The sequence below is a fragment of the Balaenoptera physalus genome (assembly GCF_965194825.1).
Source record: "Balaenoptera physalus genome assembly, chromosome: 15".
NCBI lineage: Eukaryota > Metazoa > Chordata > Mammalia > Artiodactyla > Balaenopteridae > Balaenoptera > Balaenoptera physalus.
In genome coordinates, this window is record NC_138894.1 from 82,502,449 (window position 1) to 82,525,131 (window position 22,683).

Consider the following 22,683-nt stretch of genomic DNA (forward strand, 5'->3'; position numbering starts at 1 on the left):
TACCTCAAAAGATTATTATAGGATTAAATGTGATAATATATGCAAAGTGTCTATCTAGTATTTTATTTGTAATAAGCCTCCAATGAATGATATAACAACAGTTGCAGCAGCAGCAGCTAATAGCTGCTGTTCTAAGCTTTAACCTGTAGTCCTCAGAAGAACTAATAAGGTTTAGGTATTATTATTGTCCCCATTTTACAGATGAAGATACTGAGGTTCAGAGAAGTTACATGATTTGCCTGAAGTCACACAACTAGTGGGTAGTGTTCAAACTCCAGCAATATGCCACTGTGTTAAGCTTCCTTTTACCATAGCTGCTGCTATTATTGTCTCTTTGCTCCTTTCAGTCATAAAAGCAGGACTCCTGAGTAAAGTTTACCATGCTCACCTACATCGAGTGCCACGAGATCATGTGCATAGTGAATCCAGAAACAAGTCACAGCCCTGCCTTTAGAATTGTACAGCTACAGATTGTATGGGAAGTGTTTCTCTAAATATGTAGCAAGAAGCAGTCATCACAAATACAAAGTTCAATATATTTTCTATATTTGTGGATTTTTATGCTCTCCCCAACTCTCGTTCTTTGTTATAGGCTTAGCATAGCAGCAGCAGAAGATGAGATAGGGAGTAGGGAAGCAAGGCTCAGGACAGTCATAAAAATCACCAAACATTGAAGTTGGAGATGTCCCTTGAAGACCTTCTGGTCCAGCCCCTTATTTTTCCCTCATAGAAGAGAAAGAAATGGCCTAGTAAGTGAAAATGGCACTGACTACAAGTCAGAAAACCTCAACTCTCATTTTGGTTTTGCCTCAGACTCCCTCTGTGGCCTCAGTTTAGTCCTTTCCCCTCTCTGGTTCTCAGTCATTGATCAAATCAAGAGTTAGACTGGACACATTTGGAAATTGAGATCAAATGGAAATCACTTGAAATTCTGACAAACATATATAAAACTACTCCATGTATACTTCAGTAAGTCATTACAGTTTACAGATTTTTTTTTTCCTTCTTTAATCTTTTTCTTTTTACCCTTAGAAAGGATTTTAAAAAAGCATTCTCTAGTTAAGGAATCCATTTTCCTCCAAGGACTTCTGCTTCCAGGAAGATGAAATAGATGTATTCTTTTCCCTGTTTCTCCTACTAAGTGCTAAAAATCCTGCATATTATATGTAAAACAAATATAAGACTCTGAAAGGTAGAGAAGAAAGCATACTATGTAGGGACCTTGGGACCCACAGAGCAACACAGTGGTAAGTTCCCTGGGTTTTCTTTTTACCATGTATATCCTAGACTTGGAGCCAGTGACCCAGAAATACCAATGGGTGTGGATTTTTAAAAAGCCCTGAAAAAAGCCTGCACTCTGTAGCCAGAGGACCAGGAAAATGGCAACCTTTCTAAAAGAAACTTTTGGATAATGACTGCCCTAATCTAACCATGCACCATAGTAAAAACCGTGGCCTTATCCTTACCCAAATCAGCAAAGGCCAAGTGGGAGGCCTGGACTTTACCCCACACCCAACAGTAATGAGACACCCCTCTCCTTCCTCACTAGGGTGGTGTCCAGAAGAGGCTGAATGGAGAGGCAGGACTTTCACCACTGCCCAGCAGTAATGAGGCCACTACCACCACCACTCCTATGAGATCAGTGGGGATCATGTGGGAAAAGCAATAAGGCAATTCTACCTCTCCTAGCTGGGATGGTAATAATGGAAGCCTAGTGGGGAGTCAGAATTCCTACCCATGTCCAGCAATAATGAGGAGCCCCTCCACCCCTTGGTTGTCAGTAGAAACCAAATGGAGAACCTGGATTTCTGCCCCACCTGGCAGTAGTGAGGTGGCACTTCTCCTTCCCCACTTCCCTTGCTGAAGAAGTGTCAGGGGAAAAAAAACAAAAAAAACCCACCTAAAATAGAAAGTTTAAATAAGATCAGGAGTATCATAATATCCCAGTTGTCCTTAGTTAAAAATCACTTGTCATACCAAAAACCCGGAAAAGCTCAATTTGAATGGAAGAAGACAATAAATGCCAACACCAAATGACAGAGATATTAGAATTTTCTGACAAAGATTTTAAAGCAGTCATTATAAAAATACTTCAATGAGCAATTAATAAGCATGTTTGAAAAAAATGAAAAAATAGAAAGTCTCAGGAAAGAGAAGGTTTAAAGAAAAACTGAATGGAAATTTTAGAACTGAAAAATATAATAACCAAATTAAAAACTCAGTGTTTGAGCTCAACAGTAAAATGGAGGGGACAGAGGAAAGAACCAGGGAACATAAAGATATAACAATAAAAATAGGAACTTCCCAAATTTGGTAAAAGACATAAACCTACAAAATTCAAGAAGCTAGATGAACTCCAAATAAGTAAACCCAAAGAAATCCACACCAAGACACATAAACATTTGAAAACTAAAGCAAGGAAAATATCTTGAAAGCAGCCAGAGAGAAATGATACATATTTATAGAGGAAAAGCTATTTGAGTGACAACTACTTTCTCTTCAGAATCTATAGAGGCCAAAAGAAATGGCATATATTTCAAGTGTAAATAGAAAAGAACCATAAATACAGAATTCTATATCCAGCAAAAATGTGCTTTAGGAAGGAAGAGAAAATTAAGACACTCTCCAATGAAGGAAAACTAAAGGAATTTGTAACTATCAGACGTATCCTAAAAGAATAGCTATAGGAAGTTCTCTAAACTGAAAATAAATGATCAAAGAAGGAATCTTGAAACATTTAGAAAGGAAAGAACAGAAAGAAAAAATGTGTGTAATTACATTTTCCTTCTCCTCTTGAGATTTCTAAATTATGTTTAACAGTTGAAGCAAAAATTATAACATTGATATGATCTAAGTGTATACAGAAGAAGTATTTAAGGCAATTATATTATAAATAGGGGAGGGTAAAATAACATAAAGGGAAGTAATATACTTCTGTACTTCACTTGAACTGGTAAAATGTCAACACCCATAGACTGTATTAAGTTACATATATAATGTAATACCTAGAATGACCACTTTAAAATCTATAAAAAGAGACATACTCCAAAACACTATAGGTAAATCAAAATAGAATTCTAAAACATTTAGTAAAAAACATAGGAAGGCCAGAGAAAGAACACAGAGAAATAGAAAACAGACAACCATCAGAAAACAAATAATAAAATGGCATACAAGCTCTAACATACCAATAATTACATTAAATGTAAATGGTCAAAATATACCAATTAAAAGATAAAGATTGACAAAGTGGATTAAAAAACGTAACCTAAGTATATGCTGTCTTCAGAAAACTTGGTTAAAATATAATCATATAGGTAGACTGAAAGTAAAAGAATGGGAAAAGTACATCATGCAAACATTAATCAAAAGGAACCAGTAATGACTATATTAATAACAGATAAAGTAGACTTCATAGCAAAGAAGATTACCAGGAACAAAGAGTGACAATACATAATAATAATAATAAAAGGTTCAATTTACCAGGGAGTCATAGCAATTCTAAATGTGTATGCACGAAACAAGTGAGCGGCAAAATATGTGAAGCAAAAACTGATAGAACTGAAAGGAGTAATGGACAAATGCACAATTATAGTTGGACGCTTAAACACCCCTCTCTCAACAATCAGTAGAATAATAGAACAGAAAAAAATTAGCAAGGATATAGATAAATTAGCAACAGTATCAACCAACAGGATTTTTTTTTTAATTAATTAATTTATTTATTTATGGCTGTGTTGGGTCTTTGTTTCTGTGCGAGGGCTTTCTCTAGTTGTGGCAAGCGGGGGCCACTCTTCATTGCGGTGCGCGGGCCTCTCACTATCGCGGTCTCTCTTGTTGCGTAGCACAGGCTCCAGACGCGCAGGCTCAGTAGTTGTGGCTCACGGGCCCAGTTGCTCCGTGGCATGTGGGATCTTCCCAGACCAGGACTCGAACCCGTGTTCCCTACATTGGCAGGCAGATTCTCAACCACTGCGCCACCAGAGAAGCCCCAACCAACAGGATTTAATAGACGTTTATAGAACACTCCACCCAAAGCATCTGGGTTTCTGATAGGCATTAGATAGAGAGCTACCTGTGCTTTCCTTCTACCTCTTTAGAAATATTTTCTAAACCCAAATCAGCACATGGGATATAAGAAAGTTTTATTTGTTTTTCTATATATATTTAGTGACTATATAACACATCACATATGACATATGACGTGTTTAATGTTTTTTCATTAAAATGGGTACTTATATAAAGATTTTTTTTCAATTTTTCTACAGCAGAATTCTAAACACCCTCTTGAAGAAGTAGGCTCCATAAGCTGCACTTGAGAGAAAGGAATCTTCCTTTCAGCTGCAGTGATTGACCTCTTACTGAGTCTTCCTGGAGCCCCAAGTGCAGGCATCAAGGAGCAAGACAGTTTGGACATAGGACACATTCCCCTCCCTGACTCAAGGCAACCAGAGCCTTCCAGCTGCATTGTTGCTTGGGGAACCCTGGGATTTCTTTCCCATAGTAGAGTTATATTGTGTGCAAAATAGACTTTTAGACCAGACTAAACACTCAGCCACACTGCTTTATCTCTGTTCCAAACAACCAACTTGCAAACAAACTTTTGGAGCACAGCCCTTATGTTTCTGACATTCTTTCCTTCTCTGATTTTCTGTTCTCTTCCTTCTGGATCTGCCTTTCTGATATCCAAGTAACTAGTACTTCAGTAGTCTCTTTTGTTTCCCCTTTACCCACCCTGTCTGTATAACCTTGGGTAAAGAGAAAGGAGGCAAGAATTACCTGTCTTCTTGCTGCTTTGTGTTCTTGGTTTATTCTCTGCATGGGTACTTAGTTCAATCTCCTAGTAGTGACCGTAGGCTAACCCTTAAGCAAGCATTGCAATCGTTCTAGCCGGCCTCTTTATACCTCTCCCCTTTGGGTCCCGTGTCACCCCTGCCTCCTCTTGCAACAGCTACCACAGAACCTGCCTTTACCCAGGCTTACCCTGGCCATCCCTCTAGTGATTCCTTTTCCCTTGCTTATGACAAACGCTAGAAGGCCCCCGCGGAGAGGGACTGATACTCATCAGATAAGACCCTGGCCCTTGTGGATGATTAGTGCACTCCTCCCGAGCTTGTGTCCCACGAATGGCGAAGGGTAATCGATATTCAAGCCAGTCACTTGAGTTGGTGACATGATTTTCACGTTACACAAAGAGAGGGGTCATCAGGGGAAAGGAATACCAGGTCTGAGATCATTTTCGGTGGTCAAATCTATGCCATCCGGACCTTCCTCCTCCAGACCTGCTTCTCTGTGGCTTGACTGTCATCCAGACAACGACCTTTAGCGTACCAGTTTGACTTTTAGGAGGACTTGGGGTGTTTTCACATTATGTAATGTCTGTGCTTCAGTAGAAATCTTATGGAAACAAATGGAGGAAGTTTGCCAGTCCAAGTAGTGGATAATAAATCCTGACCTATCTGGATAGAAACTGATTTTCTGTATCCTTTAGTTTACACACATATTTTTTTATTGTAGTAAGGTCTGAAAAATTCAAGGAACCAAAGTATTCAAGTATTTCAAATGCTGTTGTCCTTTTGGCAAAAATGGTGCTTCTTACAGGCTGAGATGCTATGTATTAGCCTTCTTCAGCAGACTGAGTGAGTAAAACATCCTTTCCTATCCAGCATTCAGGATAGAGTAGCCCTAATTCAATTAGGATACTTTATAAACTTTACCACAGTGTTCATCAGTTCAATTGATACAACTCGATTGTTTTGAATGTTATTTTTAAAGAAAATATATGGTTTTTTTCTTTAATTTTAATTCTGGAATATTTGCTACTACCTATATTCTTTAGAATAGATGTTCTTCTGTTTCATGAGAAATAAATTTTTCACTAAGAGAGCTGAATTGGATTTTCTGATCAAAGCTAAAAGCAAATATATTTTAGCTTAGCAGTATCACAGGTCAAGATAATTAACGTTAAAAAATATTTTAGGGTCTTTTTGTTAGGCCAAATTGATGTTTTAATTCCTTTCAGTTACCTAACTAGAAAAACATAGTGCAGACAAAGGGCATTCCTGGTAGATTACGTTACTTCTGTTGCATACATTCTTGTAAAAGACACTTTCATAATCTTTCCTTTCCTTAATCAATATGGAAATAACTTTTAAAAACATGTACAGTGATATGAAATGAACAGAACTATTCAATGAACTGACACATAAGCTTCACTAAAAAATCACAAATTTCTTCTCAGAATATTTTTTACTTAATCCCAGAATAATATTTTGAATAAGACAAAACCAGACTGCCATGTTACCTATTCTCTCATTTATGTGTGTAGCTTAGGAAAATCCATTTATAAAAGCCAACTTCAGCTTTAGTTATTCATAGAAGTTTAGCCTAAAATTCAGCAATGAAAGAAAAGATTTTGAGTGTGTGTGGTCAGTATTAGGATTTAGGGCAAAAGGTGATTAGATACAGTACTAGAATATCATCTCTGGTTTAGAAGTAAATGACTCAGTGAAGGTTTTATTTTTTTCTATAGAAATATATATATATATATCTTTAAATTATCTGCCACTCTAAAAAGTTGTATTATTTTTTAAAAAGTCATACACCTTGAGTTGTGTGTTTCACTTTGGTGAACTCAGTGTCACATAGATAAGACTATCTGTTTGCAGACTAAATCAATGGTTATAATAACGAAAGTCTTGGCTTATGGAGAAACATATGTGAATAGTAAGCACTCCAAATTACGCAGAAATTTTAGAATGGGAGAATTACTTTTTTAGATCTGGTTTTCACATTGTTAAAAGCCACAATTGGCACAAATAGAAATGGTAGAAAACGATCGGGAAAAAAATAAAGACCTACCAAAGAACTGGCCCTTGTAAGACTTCCTCTGGGTTTCTGAGCATGTGTAGTCCTGCTTAACTTCTGACAAACTCTCCTGGTTTATGCTTCTTGATTGCCTAGCCTTAACTTTGCCTGAGCAGCTCTGGACGGAGCTCTGCTGGAGTATGGGATACTCACATCTCCAGGACTATCCAGTTTCACAGTCTGTCCTCAGCCCCAAGAATTTTGCTAACATGCAGCCCTTCTTGGCTCGCACCTAACTCCTCTACATTCGGCAACATCTTGCCAGCCTCAGGGCCAGTTAGAAGATGTGCTAGGAGGGGCTATCCTTGGAATGGCTTTTTTGCAGTCAGCTCCTACCTCTTCCCTCCTATAGGGAAGATCTAGTATGTATAGATAAGGCTTGATGCCACCCTGCTCCCCTACTCAAGTACCAGAATCTGATAGGAAGCTGACAACAACATCAACCCCTGTTAACCAAAAACACCCAGAAAATCCAGAGACCCCGTTTTTATTTGCTTTTATTAGCTAAGACTGAGTTTGGCTATAGATAACAGAAAACTAAATTACAGTGGCCTAAACAGATAGGGATCTATTGATATTTTTCTCATGCACCAAGAAATATAAAGGGGAGAGTCCAGAGACAAATAGTATCTCAACAGTGCCATCAAGGATGTGGGTTCTTTCTAGATTTCCACTCTTTGTCCTCAGCACGTTTATCCTCATGCTCGTCATCTCATGATCACATGATGACTTCTGCTACTCTAGGCCTCATGTCTGACATTCAGATGGAATTAAGGAAAATGGGGCAAAAGCACAGGCTTATTCCTGATGAGGCTTTGGCTTATTTAGGAAGAGAAGTCCTTCCCCAGGAATCTTGCCTCTACATTAGTAGCCAAAACTAGGCCATATCCCTAGCTATAAGGGATGTGGAAAAGCCATATGTTTTGACTTTCCCATGTCTCTAGTCAAGGAAATGAGGGGTTTTTTATTGGCTTTTGGGTAGGTCCTAGTATTTACTACATCCCTACTTCAAGATGGTCTTGGACCTACCTACCTACTCATCTTCCATGGACCTACCAAACACCTAGCTAGTTAACTCCATCCATACTAGTTAACTAGTAATCTAGATAGTTAACTCCATCCTCTTCACCGTAACTAAAGTCCACCACAGCCATGTCCCCTCCAAAATGTCTTTGGGCTTCACAAGCCCTGAAACCTTATGGCATACTTTGGACATACAGAACCTAACAGCCATTTTAAAGAAAATTAAAATGACTAGAAATAATATCTTGGTCAGAACAGACCAGGAGTAACAATCACATTTTACACTGCAGTGTACACACCCATGTATGGGAGATTTCCTACCTCCAAATTTCACCTGCCCTAATTAAACTGGGCCCAGTTCAAGTAATTCCCTTTGCTTCAGCACCATCAACCCTTCCTCCCCAATATAAAGGCAAAACTGAACAAACTGGGGCATTTCTACTGTGAAACTGTGCTAATGGCACTGGATCACATACCACCAAAACAGCAGGACAACTTGGCTTCCAACCCCCAAGTTCTACTTCAGAAAACTGTTCATACATCTCCCCCAAACCTCCTATTGTATCATTAATTGTGGTTTTTCTTCCCTCTGCATTTTCCCTCACTGCTATGGCCAGTGCTTTATGTGGCCTAGTTTGGGGCCAGTCTCAACAGAAGCTCTTAGATTGCCACTCTTGCCTGCAATGATTTGTCCCAGTTTTATACCAGTACCTGCCAGCTTGGCTTACCATGTCAGTGTTCTGGCCTCTCTTGTGATGTCAGCTCTTGCACCACTTCAAGGAAGGCAGCAGGTTTTTCCTCCTGACCCGTTTCCCTCCTACCCCCCCAAAAAAGGAAAACACTGGCCGAGTCCCTTCCCATTTATTTTATTTAACAACCCTTAACTCACAGCTGCCATGAACCAAGCACTTGCATAATCACTGGAGAGAATAATAAATGAAATATAGCTGCTGCTATATTTATATATATATATATATATATATATATATTTATATAGCATGGTAGGGGAGATAAATGTGAAGAATTTTAACATATCACAGTTACGACTGTTATGAATACAGATACAGGTCAGGAATGGTACCAAGAAAAGGAGAAATTAGTTCTACCTAGATAAGTAAGGGAGAAGACAAATGAATTTGGACTTGAAGATGAGTTGGGAATTTTCCAGACAGACAAAATGGCATCAAGATAGGTGATTGAGTTAAACAGAAGGCAGCCTTCTATTGTAGATTATGTGTACTTGGAGAATTTAGTGGTACCATTTAGCCCATGAGGTGAATGTCCTATTGGTCTTCCAACTTTAGCCCTCACTCATTTCGTTCCTTAGCCAATCCATTGTGAGTTGATGTCCTGTAGTCATATTTAAACACTAAGCAGATTTCAGAAGAAGATGGTAGCAAATAAAATAGAACATTAGACTCAGTGAGGTTTTTATTACACCTGTATTTAGATTTTTAATGAAATAAAAGTAAATAAGTACCATTCTTCTAAATCATTCTCTTCCCTTCGTGTTTTGTTTCCATTACTCCTGCTCCTAGATATTTCCTTCACTATGGTGCTTGAAACTGTGAATTCTGCTGGGTTTCCAGGAATGCTGTCAATAGTCATTGCCAGGAGAAATGTGTTTTCCCCTTAGGAAATTACACTTCTATTTAGTATTATTGTTTCTGACCACTGTGCTGTGTTATGAGCATTTTTGAGGAAAGAAAAAGATAATTGCTTCCTTGGAGCTGTTACTGGAAAGGAAACTGGTATTCTACTTTCTAAAAACAAACAACAAAAAAGTACACTTAGATGGGAAATTACCAGGAAAAACAAGAATAAGAATAAAGGTGAGGTGAGGTACATTCCCTGATGAAAAATTTACTTTTAGAAATGTAAGATTGCTTACAAGGTTTTTGAATGTTTATATTTTTTCGAATTCAAGAATAACACTACAGAAAAGTGCTTAAGACATAAATGTTTATCTCCATGAATTATCAGAAAGCAAACTCCCATGTAACTCCCACCCAGCTCAAGGATCACCACTGCCTGGATCTCAGAAGCCTCTTTTATACCCCTGCATATCCCACAATCCACTTCTGAGCTCATTCAGGTTGTTGGCAGAATCCAGTTCATGTGGCTTTTTGACTGCAGTCCCCATTTTCTTGCTGGCTGTCAGCCAGGGGTCCCTCTCAGCTCCTGGAGGTCACTTTCAGGTCCTTTTCACATGAGCTCCATTTTCAAACCAACAGTGGTACATTTAATCCTTTTAGTGCTTTGAATCTGTGACTTCTTCTTCTGCCACTAGCCAGAGAGAACTCAAATTTTGAAGGACTCGTGTGATCAGGGTAGGTCCACTGGGATAATCTCCCTTAAAGTCGTCTCAACTTTATAACATAACCTAGTCATGGGAGTAATATGTCATCATACTCGACAGGTTTCACCCACACTCAAAAGGGAGGGATTGTAAAAGGGCAAGGAGTATTTGTGTCATCTGGGAATTCTGCCTACCACAGACCACCTGTTTTCTGCTGCTCTGAAATGCTACCTTTGTCCAAAATTAAATATCTATATATGTGTAGTCATTTCTGGAAGAATTTATTTAAAATCAATATTATTTCTTCCTTAAATGTTTGGTAGAGTAGACCAATGAATTCATCTTGCCCTCGAGTTTTCTTTGTGGAGAGGCTTTAAATTACAAATTTAATTTCTTTAATAGATATAAGACGATTGAGGTTATCTATTTATTGTTAAGTGAGCTTCAAATTTGTGTCTTTGGGCAGACTGGCTGTTTCATCTAAGTTATTGAATTTCGTGACATAAAGTTGTCCACAAAATTACTTGATTATCCTTTTGATATCTGTATTATCTGAAGGGCTGTCATTTCTCTTTCCTGAAACTGGTAATGTTTTATGTCTTCTCACATTTTTTTCCTGATCAGTCTGGCTAAAGATTTATCAGTTATTGAACTTACTTTTAGTTTCATTTAGTTTCTCAGTTGTTTTTCTGGTCTCTATTTCATTAATTTCTGCTGTGAATTTTATTATTTACTTTATTCTGCCTACTGACTGGAGTCAGACCAAATATTTTTTATATCAATATACGTAAGTATGTTAAGTCCCTTTATTTAAGAGAGAGAGACTTTAAATTTTGTTTTTAAAGAAATCTACTTATGATTTCAAGAGACATACTTAAAACAAAATGGCAAAAGACTAAAAATAAAAGACAAATAGGCAGACGATGCCAAAAAGAAAGCAAAGTAACAATAATAACACCAATCAAAGTAGAATTCAAGGCACAAAGAATCAAATGAAAATTTGTGTAGTAGTACCAGAAAATCACATAAATTCATGTTATCTCTGGCTTTCTTCCTTTTTCTCAGTTATTTGACATCTTGAAAATGAGGGTCACTCTGCTCATTCTGCAGTCAGTATAATAGAACTAACCCTTATAAGCAACTCTTAAAGATCATTTAAACCTGTTTTAAAATAAACATTCTTTTTAGTTGTGTCCTTTTTAAAAAAATTATCAAGATGGTTTCATGTTCGTAACTATGTGTGGTTTCCCTGGTATACATGATTTATCTATCAAAATTTGTGATTCTAAACCCTAAATCATAAAAATGCCTTGATCGGGTATGATTACACACATCTGCTGTGATATCTGACATTAGGCCATCATACTGCTAACGTTGCTATTGAGAAAGCCAGGTGAGGGTGAGAGAGATTCTTCCACAGGGCATGCTCTTGTTTCCGGTGACAGTGCATGTTACTGACTCACATGCCTCTCTTGGCCTCACTAATATCTCACATCACATAGCACTTGGCAGAAGAAAAGAGTAAAACAGGAATATACTACAATTAGTTTGACATTTGTGTTTGTTCTATATATTCTAAGTGTTTACCTTTTTTTTTTTTAATGTAGTTAATGCTGCCTACCTTGGGAGCCAAGAAATGATGGAGGTGGTGAAGAGAGACAATGAAACCATAAAAGAACATTTATCTAAGGTAATCACTTTAGTGCTACAAGGAAGTAAGTAGATGGGCAGAAATACTTACTGAGGATGAAAGGCTAGAGTTGGTTAGAATCTGTAAGACCTCAAGGGTTTGTAATTTTCAGATCAAGTTCTACTTCTAGTTAACATTAAGGCAGTCCTTGAAAGTTGCATAGAAAGTAAGTAAAGCTGACTGCATAGTTACTTAAATATGTTTTACCACCTGTTTTTGTTGGGTTTATTTTTAGAATCGATACTTCTCTCTAGAGCTTTGTACTGAAAAGACTCTCAATAATATTTATGGAAAAAATGAGTTATATTAAAATATAAGTGAAACGTTGGAAAAGAACTAACATGCCTATGATCTGATGATCCAGTGAGCCCGTCTTTCTTATTCTCCAATGCATTAGAGTAGGAATGCCCAGCTGACATCAAGGCGAGTTTTCTATACAAGCAGGTGCAGAAAGGCAACAATTGAAATATTAGCATTTTTGAGTTGCTGCTGTAAGTGCTAGAATCTTAACACAGGCGTATTTGGAAGCACAGTTTCTGAAACTGTGAGGGGCCATGGTTTAGAATATGTCTAAGCACCCTAGAATTAAGGTGGCCCTGGTACTCCCATGACATCATTTGTCTCTCTGTCCATCCTGAATAGGATAGAGCTGTACCATCTAACACGGTAACCACTAGCCACATGTAGTTATTTGTGGCTACTCTGAATTGAGATGTGCCATGAGTGTAAAATACACATTGGATTTCAGAAACTTAGTACCAAAAAAACAAATAAAATAGTTCATTAATATTTTTATATTGATTAGCTGTTAAAATGATAATATTTTAGATACGTGGGGGTAAATAATATATATTATTAAAAGCAATTTCATTCATTCCTTTATACTTTTTAAAATGTAGTTACTAGAAATTTTGAAATTACCTGTGTGCCTTTGTATTTCTGTTGGACTGTGCTAATATAGAGCTTTGCAGTCCAGTGCTGAACCGTGACATCTGCTGGCTGCAATGAAACGAGCCCCACTGAGTGACCAACTCTTACAGGGCCCAGGAACCTACAATCTGCAAGTAAAATCTTAGATATCCTGCTGGGTTTAGAATCTCTTCATAAACTTTGAAACATTTGACTTAAACTTGACTATAGTGTTAATTCATATTTCTATAACTTCCCAATACAATTATCTTAAAGCAAGAAATGTATATGTTCTTAAAAAAATATTTTTAGAATATCGATCTATCCGTAGCTTCACCTAGAGAGGACTTTTGAAAGTGCCATTCTGTGTTTGTCTTATGGCCATAGTGGTCATCATATTTCTAAAATAGCAATTGGCCAGAGGTTGAAATTTTGAAGGCAGAGGAAACCCTCATTAGCTGAATGGGGGAGGTTGGGGCCTCATAAGGACCCTCTTCCCAGGGCTTTCAACTGTTTCCACTCATTGACTTATGTGAAAATGCAAGAAAAACAGTATTTTATTTTTTAGTTAAATTATAAGTGAATTTGTTTCAAAGCTGTGCTTAAGTTCTCAAGGCTGGAAGTTCATAAAAACAACTCAGTTCCCAGTTAATAATAAGACTGGCAGATGCTCATTTCCAGAAATCACACTTGCTGAATGACTAGACCCATCATGTGTCAAAGCCCGTCTTACCACCTGTGGAAGCCAGCTGCTGTAAAGTACTCATCATTCCTGGATTCTGTTTGTATGTTGTGCTCAGAAGGAGGTCAAAGGAAGGTGCTAACTTATTCCTGTCCTAAGTTAAATCCATATGCAAGTGTAATCATTCCCAGATAGAGGGCTGCTCATGGTAACCATGTCAGGACCGTACTTTACTGAAACTTTTGTGGGAGAAATATGGGGGTATAATGGTAGATGGCAGGCATTTCAAGGTTGATATTAACACACGGTCACAGGACTATACTTTTCAAACTACAGGGAATGGTTTTATTTTGTTTTTAAGATAGCATGACATGTACTTGTGGAGTTTGGGAAAGCAAGGCATTGTTGAGTTTAATGATGCACAACTACCTGCGATTAATTGAATGTCCTTTCTACCAGCTAAGTTTGAACTCTCCACTAGAATAATACAATTGCAATTCCTAAGTGAAACGAGGTATAGAAAGACAGGAAGTTTATTGCAATTTTTTTGTTTCTGTAATGAAAAAAATGGAAACATGCTGTAATTTAATATTGGTAAAAGTTGAATCAACATATGTCTCAGTCTGCTTGAGAAAGTAAGGAAACTTAAAAGGGCACATAGTTCTAGCAAAATAGTGGGCATTTTCCCCTGCCTTCCAAACAACCCTGATAATTAGTCAGACTTGAAAATCACTTCCCAAGACTAGACATATCCCTACTTTAGATATTCTAGTCAAGGATACTCTGTCTCATTTCTGCCCAAATACAAGCCTTCAGAAACTTTGTAAAGTTATATGTAAAGTTATAATATCGCATTTATCACACAGTATTTAAACAGTCGGTTTTCCCCTCTCACCCCCCTTGAAGGTTTTTCTCATCTTGGTATCCCTGTGGCCTAGCACAATGCATGATACCTGGTGAACAATCAATAGATGTATACTAGATGGATGGACAGGAAAGCTGTTACAGATTCTAAGCCTTTTTTGTGCCATGGATCTCTCTGGCTGTGTCGTGTATGGACTCCTTCACAGAATAATATTTTAAAGTGCATGAAATAAATACACGGGATTACCAAAAAAAATTATATTGAAGTATAGTTACCAAAATATATTAAAAGCAAATTTGTGATATATAATTTGTGCATCTTTATTAACAAACTAAATAATGAGATATAATAGCAGTCAGAATTACTATTGTAAATATGTAGTGATGTGTATAAACTTTAAGTTACTTAAAACAATTTTACTGTAATTTGAAAATTTCAGTAATTTTATAGATGACAAAAGATAGGTATTTCTAATATTTCTGTGGTTTGTTGCCTGTATTCATAATTGAAGGAAATACTAAATTATTGTTAGAGGTTAGCAAAAAAAATGATATATTCATTTTCCCTTCCAAGTTTACATTACTCCGCTCCCCTCAACTGCCACTGCATCTACCCATGAAACTGCGTGGACCTGTGTAGATCCCAGGTGAAGAAGTTGCTTTGAGGCACTAGAAAAGGTTAGGGAGCATGGTATTGTGGTTTGGGCACTGGCCTGAGAACAAGAAGCCATGATATGCTACACTAAAGAGACTATTTTGAGTTGTTAGGGAACCATTGAAGGATTTAAGGAAGGGGGTAATAATCAGGGTGATACTCAGAATGTTTGACAACCATATGACATAACCACTGACCCATCAGAACATATGCCATCTGTGAACAAACAGCCAGTTCAGAGGTGCCAGTTCATATCAGTTAGTCCTAGGAATGTGGCTAGATTAACCAATGAGAGGGATTATTTGGGGGAAAATGTGTATCAGAATGTTGGAAAAGAATGAAATTTGAAGTGGGAAAACTCTTTAGAAGACTTTTACAAGAACGAAGGCAGTGGAATTGGGGATGAAGAACGGGTAGAATTTGGAAAGATTTAGGAAGTAGAATCAAAGACACTTAGTACTCATAGGATGTGAGAGAATGGAGATGGAGTCTAAGATTATTTCTCTGTATTTGGATTTTGTAACAAGATAGGGAATATGGGAGAAGTGCCAGCAAGTTGTGGGAGCTGGTTGAGAAAGTAGTTCATTTTGGTACTTTTGTTTGAGATACCTGTGGGACATCCAGGGGACACATGTCTGGCAGGTAGCTGGATATATGGGTGTGAAGCCTAGAAGAGGAATCTGGGCTGAATTTTGATTTGGGAATGATGAGGATATATTTGGAGTCATGAGCATGGAAATAGTAACCCAAGGAAGTATGTGGTATAAGGAGAGAATACATCTAAAGGTTGACCCTTGGGAACACAATTTAAAGGTTGGGAGGAAGGAGAGGAACTAATGAATAAGACGGAAATGGAGGGGGGAGGGATGGGAATGAGAACCAGGATGGAATAAACCAAAGTAAGAGAATCAACTGTACATTTTCACCACCCCAGTCCCAATCCTTCTGGGAGCCGCTGGGGTATGCTCTGCATTATGAGGCACCTGGTGTGTCTGAGGCAAATAGGAGGTCAGCATTCCCATTCTGTCATTGTTCTCAGCTATAAGGGGATGTATTCTCATTCAAAGAAAAGTGAATTAGTGTTTGGTTTAGAAACTTGAAGTTTTCATTTAAAACTCACTTAGGAGGGAAATTCTAAACTGCCGTGACCATCCTTGGCCTAGGCTTATGGAAACAGCTGGTGTGTGCTACTGCCAGACCAAATCTGAGCTTCACTATCAGTCAATAGGGGTCTGAAATTGTTCCCAGCGAGAGCACGTGAGACGCTGCTTTCTGATGAAGGTGGGCAGCGGTGGAAGGACTTCCTGCAAAGTGGTGCTGCCCCTGCCCCCAGAGGGCCAGCCTGGGGCCAGCAGTGTAGTTGGGAAAGGGGCAGGGTGTCCTCAGGAACAGGGACCCCTCTGCTACGGCTCTCCCCATCCTGCTTAGCCCGCCTGAGCCCAGAGGCGCATGTTGCCTTTGGGAACAAGCAAACCTTGCACAGTTGTTTGCAGATCGGGGCATGCAAATCCTTCGGACATGCACACGTCCCGCTTAGTGGAGCATAGGATGTGCTCTCTGGACCAGCTCACCGGGACTGCCTTTCCGCCAACCTCGGTCTGAAACTGATTGTGTTAGTTCTGCCTGTTTAATTTGAAGCCTGTTCAGAATATCATAATCATCCCGGAAATAGATAGGTTTGTTTGTATCTCAATCACTTTGACCTGGAGCGCTTCATTTTAGGCACTCATCGTGTCAGCATACGCTTGAGTGTTCTAGTGGGGCGTGATCGGAAGGGGAGGAGCGTAGCGGGGAGCAGAGTCTTCAGAGGCACAGCCCGAGGTTCACACTCCAGCCCCACCATGTGCTTACTTACGTGACCTTGGTTAAGTTGCTTGGCCTCACTGTGTCTCCTTTCTTCATCAATAAAATGGTTTAATAATACTATCTACTCTCATACAGTTGTTCCAAAACTATAATGCTATATGCAATTCATATAAAGACCTTGCAAGAGTGTCTGGCATGTACTAAGCATTCAATGAAAGTTTATTATTATTATTACAAAGTTAGTTATATCCTAGATATGCCTCTGAGTACTTTAAAAAGACTTTGCCTAACTTTTCCTCCCCCTGCACACCCCTTCAGATATTTTCATTCTATAATGAAAGATTTTGGTAATATTAAATATGTAGCCAAGTGACCCTGGAATGCCCCAGTCCCATTCTGGCCACTGCTTCCCATAAAATGCCTAAGGGAGATGTTGTATAGGAACAGCAGTGAAGGAAGACACAGTAGTACTTAAACTTTACCAGGACTTGGGCCCAGTACGGAGAATTCAGATGAACTGGAATTGGCCATTTCTCTAAGTTAGTTAAGCAAGACCCTTCCCAGCACGTCTGCCAGTTTCCTGAGGCATATAACCAGGGAGAAACAGAAGCACAGGAGGATAAATTTGCTCCCAGTGCCTCATACTCTGCTGCCTCACCAGAGGAAGATAGATGCCTTGGGTCAGCTTCTCACTCCAGACCCAGGTAAGAAAGAGACGAAGCTAGTTACTCTGGAAGGAGCAGTGACTTCCGTTTGGGAATGAGCAGGTTCTGGCCCTTTACACTTGAATCCTGCAGAAAGAAGAGAGCCCCACTTTGCAGGGCTTTTGATGCATGATTGTTCCAGCTGCTGGAGAGTAGCCCAGCCTCTAACCCGCTTGGACCTCCTACTCCTTTCGCACCCAGTTCCCACTGCTCCCCTAGATGCTTTCAGGGGGAGCAGGGCTCGGTGCTTGTGAAGGATTGTGTGTTCACCTCTGTCCTCAGCCACCTTTTTTAATTTTTAGGGATTTTAATTCCCTTTTTTAAAAAATAAATTTATTTATTTTATATTTGGCTGCCTTGGGTCTTCGTTGCTGCACGCAGGCTTTCTCTAGTTGCGGTGAGCAGGGACTGCTCTTCCTTGCGGTGCGCGGGCTTCTCATTGCAGTGGCTTCTCTTTTTGCGGAGCACAGGCTCTAGTTGCGCAGGCTTCATTAGTTGTGGCTCACGGGCTCTAGAGCGCAGGCTCAGTAGTTGTGGCACACAGGCTTAGTTGCTCCGCGGCATGTGGGATCTTCCTGGACCAGGGATCGAACCCGTGTCCCCTGCATTGACAGGTGGATTCTTAACCACTGCACCACCGGGGAAGCCCTAATTCTCATTTTTTTAAGAATGGTAATTGAGCCAGTTCTAGATAAAAGAAAGAAAGGAAACAAGGTAAGTCGGAAAATGAATTTTCTAAACTATCTCCCTTTCTTCAGCAGTTGTTCAAGTTCTTAAAAATGGTTGCTCAGAAAGGCTGCAGTGAACTGTTAAAGCTTTGTGACTGCTACCTCTCTGTTCCTGAGAGGGATGGGATTTTCAAATAACTGAAAGGAGATGCTTATGTTACAGAACAGGTTTCCTTTAAGGTTGCAGGGTCGAGGCTTAAGTGTCTGACTTGGCGGGGAGGGTGGAAGCAGCAGCCTGTCGCTCCTGTGCAGCAATTCCTGTAGTCCCCGTCGACGACTGAATAGAAAGAAGTAATTCAGATAGAGATTTTGTTTTCCAGTTTTATTGAGATAGAATTGACACATAACATTGTATTAAAGTGTACAACGTAATGATTTAATACATGTATATATTGCCCAGTGATTATCACAAGTTTAATTAACATCTATCACCTCACTTAATTACAGTTTTTTTTCTTGTGATGAGAACTTTTAATGTCTACTCTCTTAATGACTTTCAAATATACAGTATAGTGTTAACTATAGTCACCATGCTGTATATTACATCCCCAGAACTTATTTATCTTATAACTGGAAGTTTATACCTTTTGACCACCTTTACCCGTTTCCTCCACCCCCTACCCCCTGCCACTAGTAACCACCAGTCTGTTCTCTGTTTCTGTGAATTTGGTTTTTTGTTTTAGATTCCACATGTAAGTGAGATCGTACAATATTTGTCTTTATTTGTTTGACTTCACTTAGCATAAAATACCTTCAGGGTCCATCCATGTTGTCGCAAATGGCAGGATTTCCTTCCTTTTTTATAGCTGAATAATATTTATTATCACCAGATAGAGACTTCTGTGTGTGGCTTTTTTCATGTTTAATATTTTAAGATGTTGATATATCATTGGAAGTGATTTTTGTTAGTTATTAGCTAAATCAAATATATAAACTTGTATCATAAGGTGGTTTCTAATATGTCTTTTGTTCTTAAAATAAATCCTCTATTAGTAATGCATAAAAGCCAGCAACTCAGTGTATACTAAAACAAAGCTTTGTTGCATCAATCAGGGCAGAAGTCAGGTTTTCCTGCTTCTGGCTCCTACAGTACTTTGTTCATACCTCTCTCTGCCTGTTGTGTTTAAGGGCCAGCTTGTACATGCCTGAGTTCTTCGCTACTCTGGAGCTTCTCCAGGGCAGAGCTGTCTTACTTCTGAATTTCAACCACTTAGCCAGTGCCAGATGGGAGATAGGTTTAGAATCATTTTGGGTGGAAATGCTGGGAATCTGCAGTTTCAAGAGCAAAAAGTTAAAAAAAAAAAGCCATTGGAAAAGACAACTGTGGCTGCTCTGTGGGGGCAAGCTGCAGCAATTTGCAGGGACATTTCAACAGGGACATGTCTCCTTAGGGGCAACTGAAGAGTTAAAGGAAGATATACCTGTGAGCACAGAGACTATCTGTGATAACTGTGGTTATCACAGTAACCATAATTCCACCTTACTGTAGAAGGTACACAGAGAAAAGCAAAATCCTGGGCAATCAAAATCTAGAATTGAGAAAATTAAATGTTATGTTTAACAGAGAAACGATTACTTAACATAACAATTTGGAAATAGAATAATTTCCATCTCAATAATGTATACTCTTTATCAACTCTCATGCATATCAAAGCAAGTGCCAAGGAGAAATAAACTATAGGAAATAATTTATTTTCTTGTAAACATTTGATTTAAACATCCTTCTGATAGCCTAAGATCCTTGGTTAACAATTCCAGTATTTTCATCACCCCCATGGCATGCAGCACCCCAGAAGAACTGTATACATCAACTTTGTGCGTGTCGGTGATTGTCACATTCAGGTAGTTTTCATAACCAGTTTAAGACCTCTCAGTCTTCAGGTTTGTGTTTTCACACCATGGTTCAGTTTATTCTTAATTGTAAATAGTAGTAAAAGGTACTGATTAGGAATGCCATCTCTGGATTTATAACTCAGTTTTTCACTGGGTTATATTCACTAATTGTTTCAACTTAAGCAAGTTAGTCTCTCTAAGCCTGTTTCCTTTTCTGTAAAACAGGAATAAAATACCTTCCTCAGAATATTATTATAAGGACTCAGTGAACACAAAACTTAGCATAGAGCCTGGCAAATCATTCTCAGTTTTCATCAGGTCATCGTTATTTGTTGCGAATCATTTTTACATATCGACGTAGTAGTAGTGTACACTCTTCACCACTACACTTTGGTGTCCGATTATTTCTTTCTTTCTACCTCACCTGTCCTTCCCCTTCCCCCACCACTACCACCACACACCCCATACTTTTCCAGTTTCCTGTTTCAGGTTACAGGTGCAGAGTCCTCTGTTCAGATCTATTGCCTGTGACTTATAATCTGTAGGGATCAGGAAGTATCTTGAGCCAGTATATGTAAAGGCAATAGAAATAACCACGTGTTTGACTTGTAAGCCAAGATTTTCTTACAGAGCCCTTCTTCTGAAGAAGAACTTAAAAAAAAATATAAAACAAAACAAAAAGACCTTACCCCACTATCACTTAGAAACGTAACCAAATACAGCCCCCTCAAAATGATTACAGTATGGAGGATTGAGAGGTAAAATCAGATGAACATATGGGAAATCTGTGATCCTCATTGTTACGCTGTCTTGAACACTGACGTCACTTTGTGTTGAGGTTCCTAGCGTATGCCTTGGGCAGCGTGTGCCCCATAACTACTTGGACAGGACTTGTCTCTTGACACCTGAAGGTAGGGGTGGGTTCCTGTAATCCATATTTATTACTCCTGCTCAACTGTCTGATACCTTCATGCATGAGGGAAGGAATGGCGTTTCCCCAGTGCTAAGGCTCATCAAGCTGGACTTCTCAGTGGAGACAGTTGCAGTTGCAATTGCCTCACTGAAAAGGAAACGCTCCATAGAAATAGTCTTTGAAGAGTTAGGCAGAAAGTAACAGCAGGTGCCACAGTGATGCTTTCCTCCTTATCAAAGAGACTTCATTGGGGGAGGTGTTTCCTGCCTTGCTTTCCTTCTAGTTGACCCTTTTGTATTAGGGTTTTTCACAGGACCTCACCACCATAGCTTGTACTGGTGTGAGGACTCCCAGGGTACCCTTCCCAGTGTCCCAATGTCTTCGGGCAAGAGAGTGCAGTGGAGCAGAGGAACAGACCTGATGGACACGAGCCCAAGTCTGAATTTCGCATTTCTAGATTTCTCAACACTGTTTCATACTCTGAGAAGTGCTGAACAACTGTGCATAATGACTGTTCCAGATGCTATTTCCTGGATATAATTTAAAGGATTCTTGGTGCTAAGAGTAGGGAGTGGTTTAGAGAGAATCTAAAGTTAATAGCCCTATTGGTAGATCATTAATGCCTGCGGACAGCTTGTACTTGCAGCAGTATTGCAAGGGGAAGCTGTGGCACGGTGGTTGCTGAGAAATTCTGAGAAATTTATTTTTTCCACAACTGGCCAGAATAGTCCCCCACTGGTTGTGAGGTTGCAGCATTTTAGAGCTATAGAGAGAACGGCACCAGGAGGAAGAGCCAGGCGACTGCCAGGCTCTCCTGTTCTCCGGGAATCAAAAGGAACTTCCTACACTGCTGAGAGCCCTGGCAAAATGAAGTGTGGCCTGGGGCCTTTGGTGTGCCGAGAAATGGTTGTAGTGACAAAAACAGGAGAGTAGGAAGAGCAAATTCAGTGAGAAATCTGTGAGCCACAGATCCTTTGCAGCTTTCAAAACCAAAGCCCAGGTGAAAGCCAGAAAAATCCCTATGAAGTGTTTTGGAATAAGTCTACAACTCAAAGTTTATTTGTTAGTAATTGACTCTCTGGAGTACTACATTAAATATTCTCCTCTTCAAAGTGTTTTTTAATTAACCATCTCTTTAAATGTTGGTTACATCATAATATTACTGTAATAAAAGCTGGTATTTTTATAAGAGTGATCTCACTTGTCCATATTCAGATAATGGATTTAATGATCCAAGTAGAAAATTATCCAGTGGGCAATAACACGTATTTCCCATATCCTCCTCCCGCCTCTGTTTGATCCCCTCCAATCTCTTCGTCACTGCAGCCAGAGTAAGTTTCCTACCATACAGACTTAATCACGTCACTTCATTGTGTGAAGTCTTTTGTTAGCTCCTGTGGACTTCAGAACAAGGTACAACCTCCTTAGTGGGGCACAGAGGCTGTTCATGACTTCATCTCTCTCCACCAGCTCTCCAGACTTATCTCCCATATTCCAGCCTTTTTTTTTTTTTGGCTGTGTTGGGTCTTCGTTGCTGTGCACGGGCTTTCTCTAATTGCGCGAGTGGGGGCTACTCTTGGTTGTGGTGCTCGGGCTTCTCATTGCGGTGACTTCTCTTGTTGTGGAGCACGGGCTCTAGGCACACGGGCTTCAGTAGTTATGGCGTGTGGGCTTAGTAGTTGTGGCTCACGGGCTCTAGAGCGCAGGCTC

General features: G+C 39.3%; 1 protein-coding gene across 5 annotated transcripts in view; it reads left to right on the top strand.

The window, feature by feature from the left end:
- The window catches only part of LDAH (lipid droplet associated hydrolase), a 105,215-nt gene that overhangs the window by 65,412 nt on the left and 17,120 nt on the right, over window positions 1-22,683 (top strand). For 4 of the 5 annotated variants that reach the window (XR_014254221.1, XR_014254222.1, XM_082427483.1 and 1 more), the window contains exon 6: window positions 11,797-11,879. Coding sequence is in view for 3 of the 5 variants with exons in the window: in XM_082427483.1 (XP_082283609.1) it covers window positions 11,797-11,879 (83 nt within the window). In the remaining 2 variants the exon portion in view is untranslated. Of the gene's footprint in view, window positions 1-11,796; window positions 11,880-12,840; window positions 19,576-22,683 lie in introns of those variants that run through there. The other variant, XM_082427484.1, reaches the window with a different exon arrangement.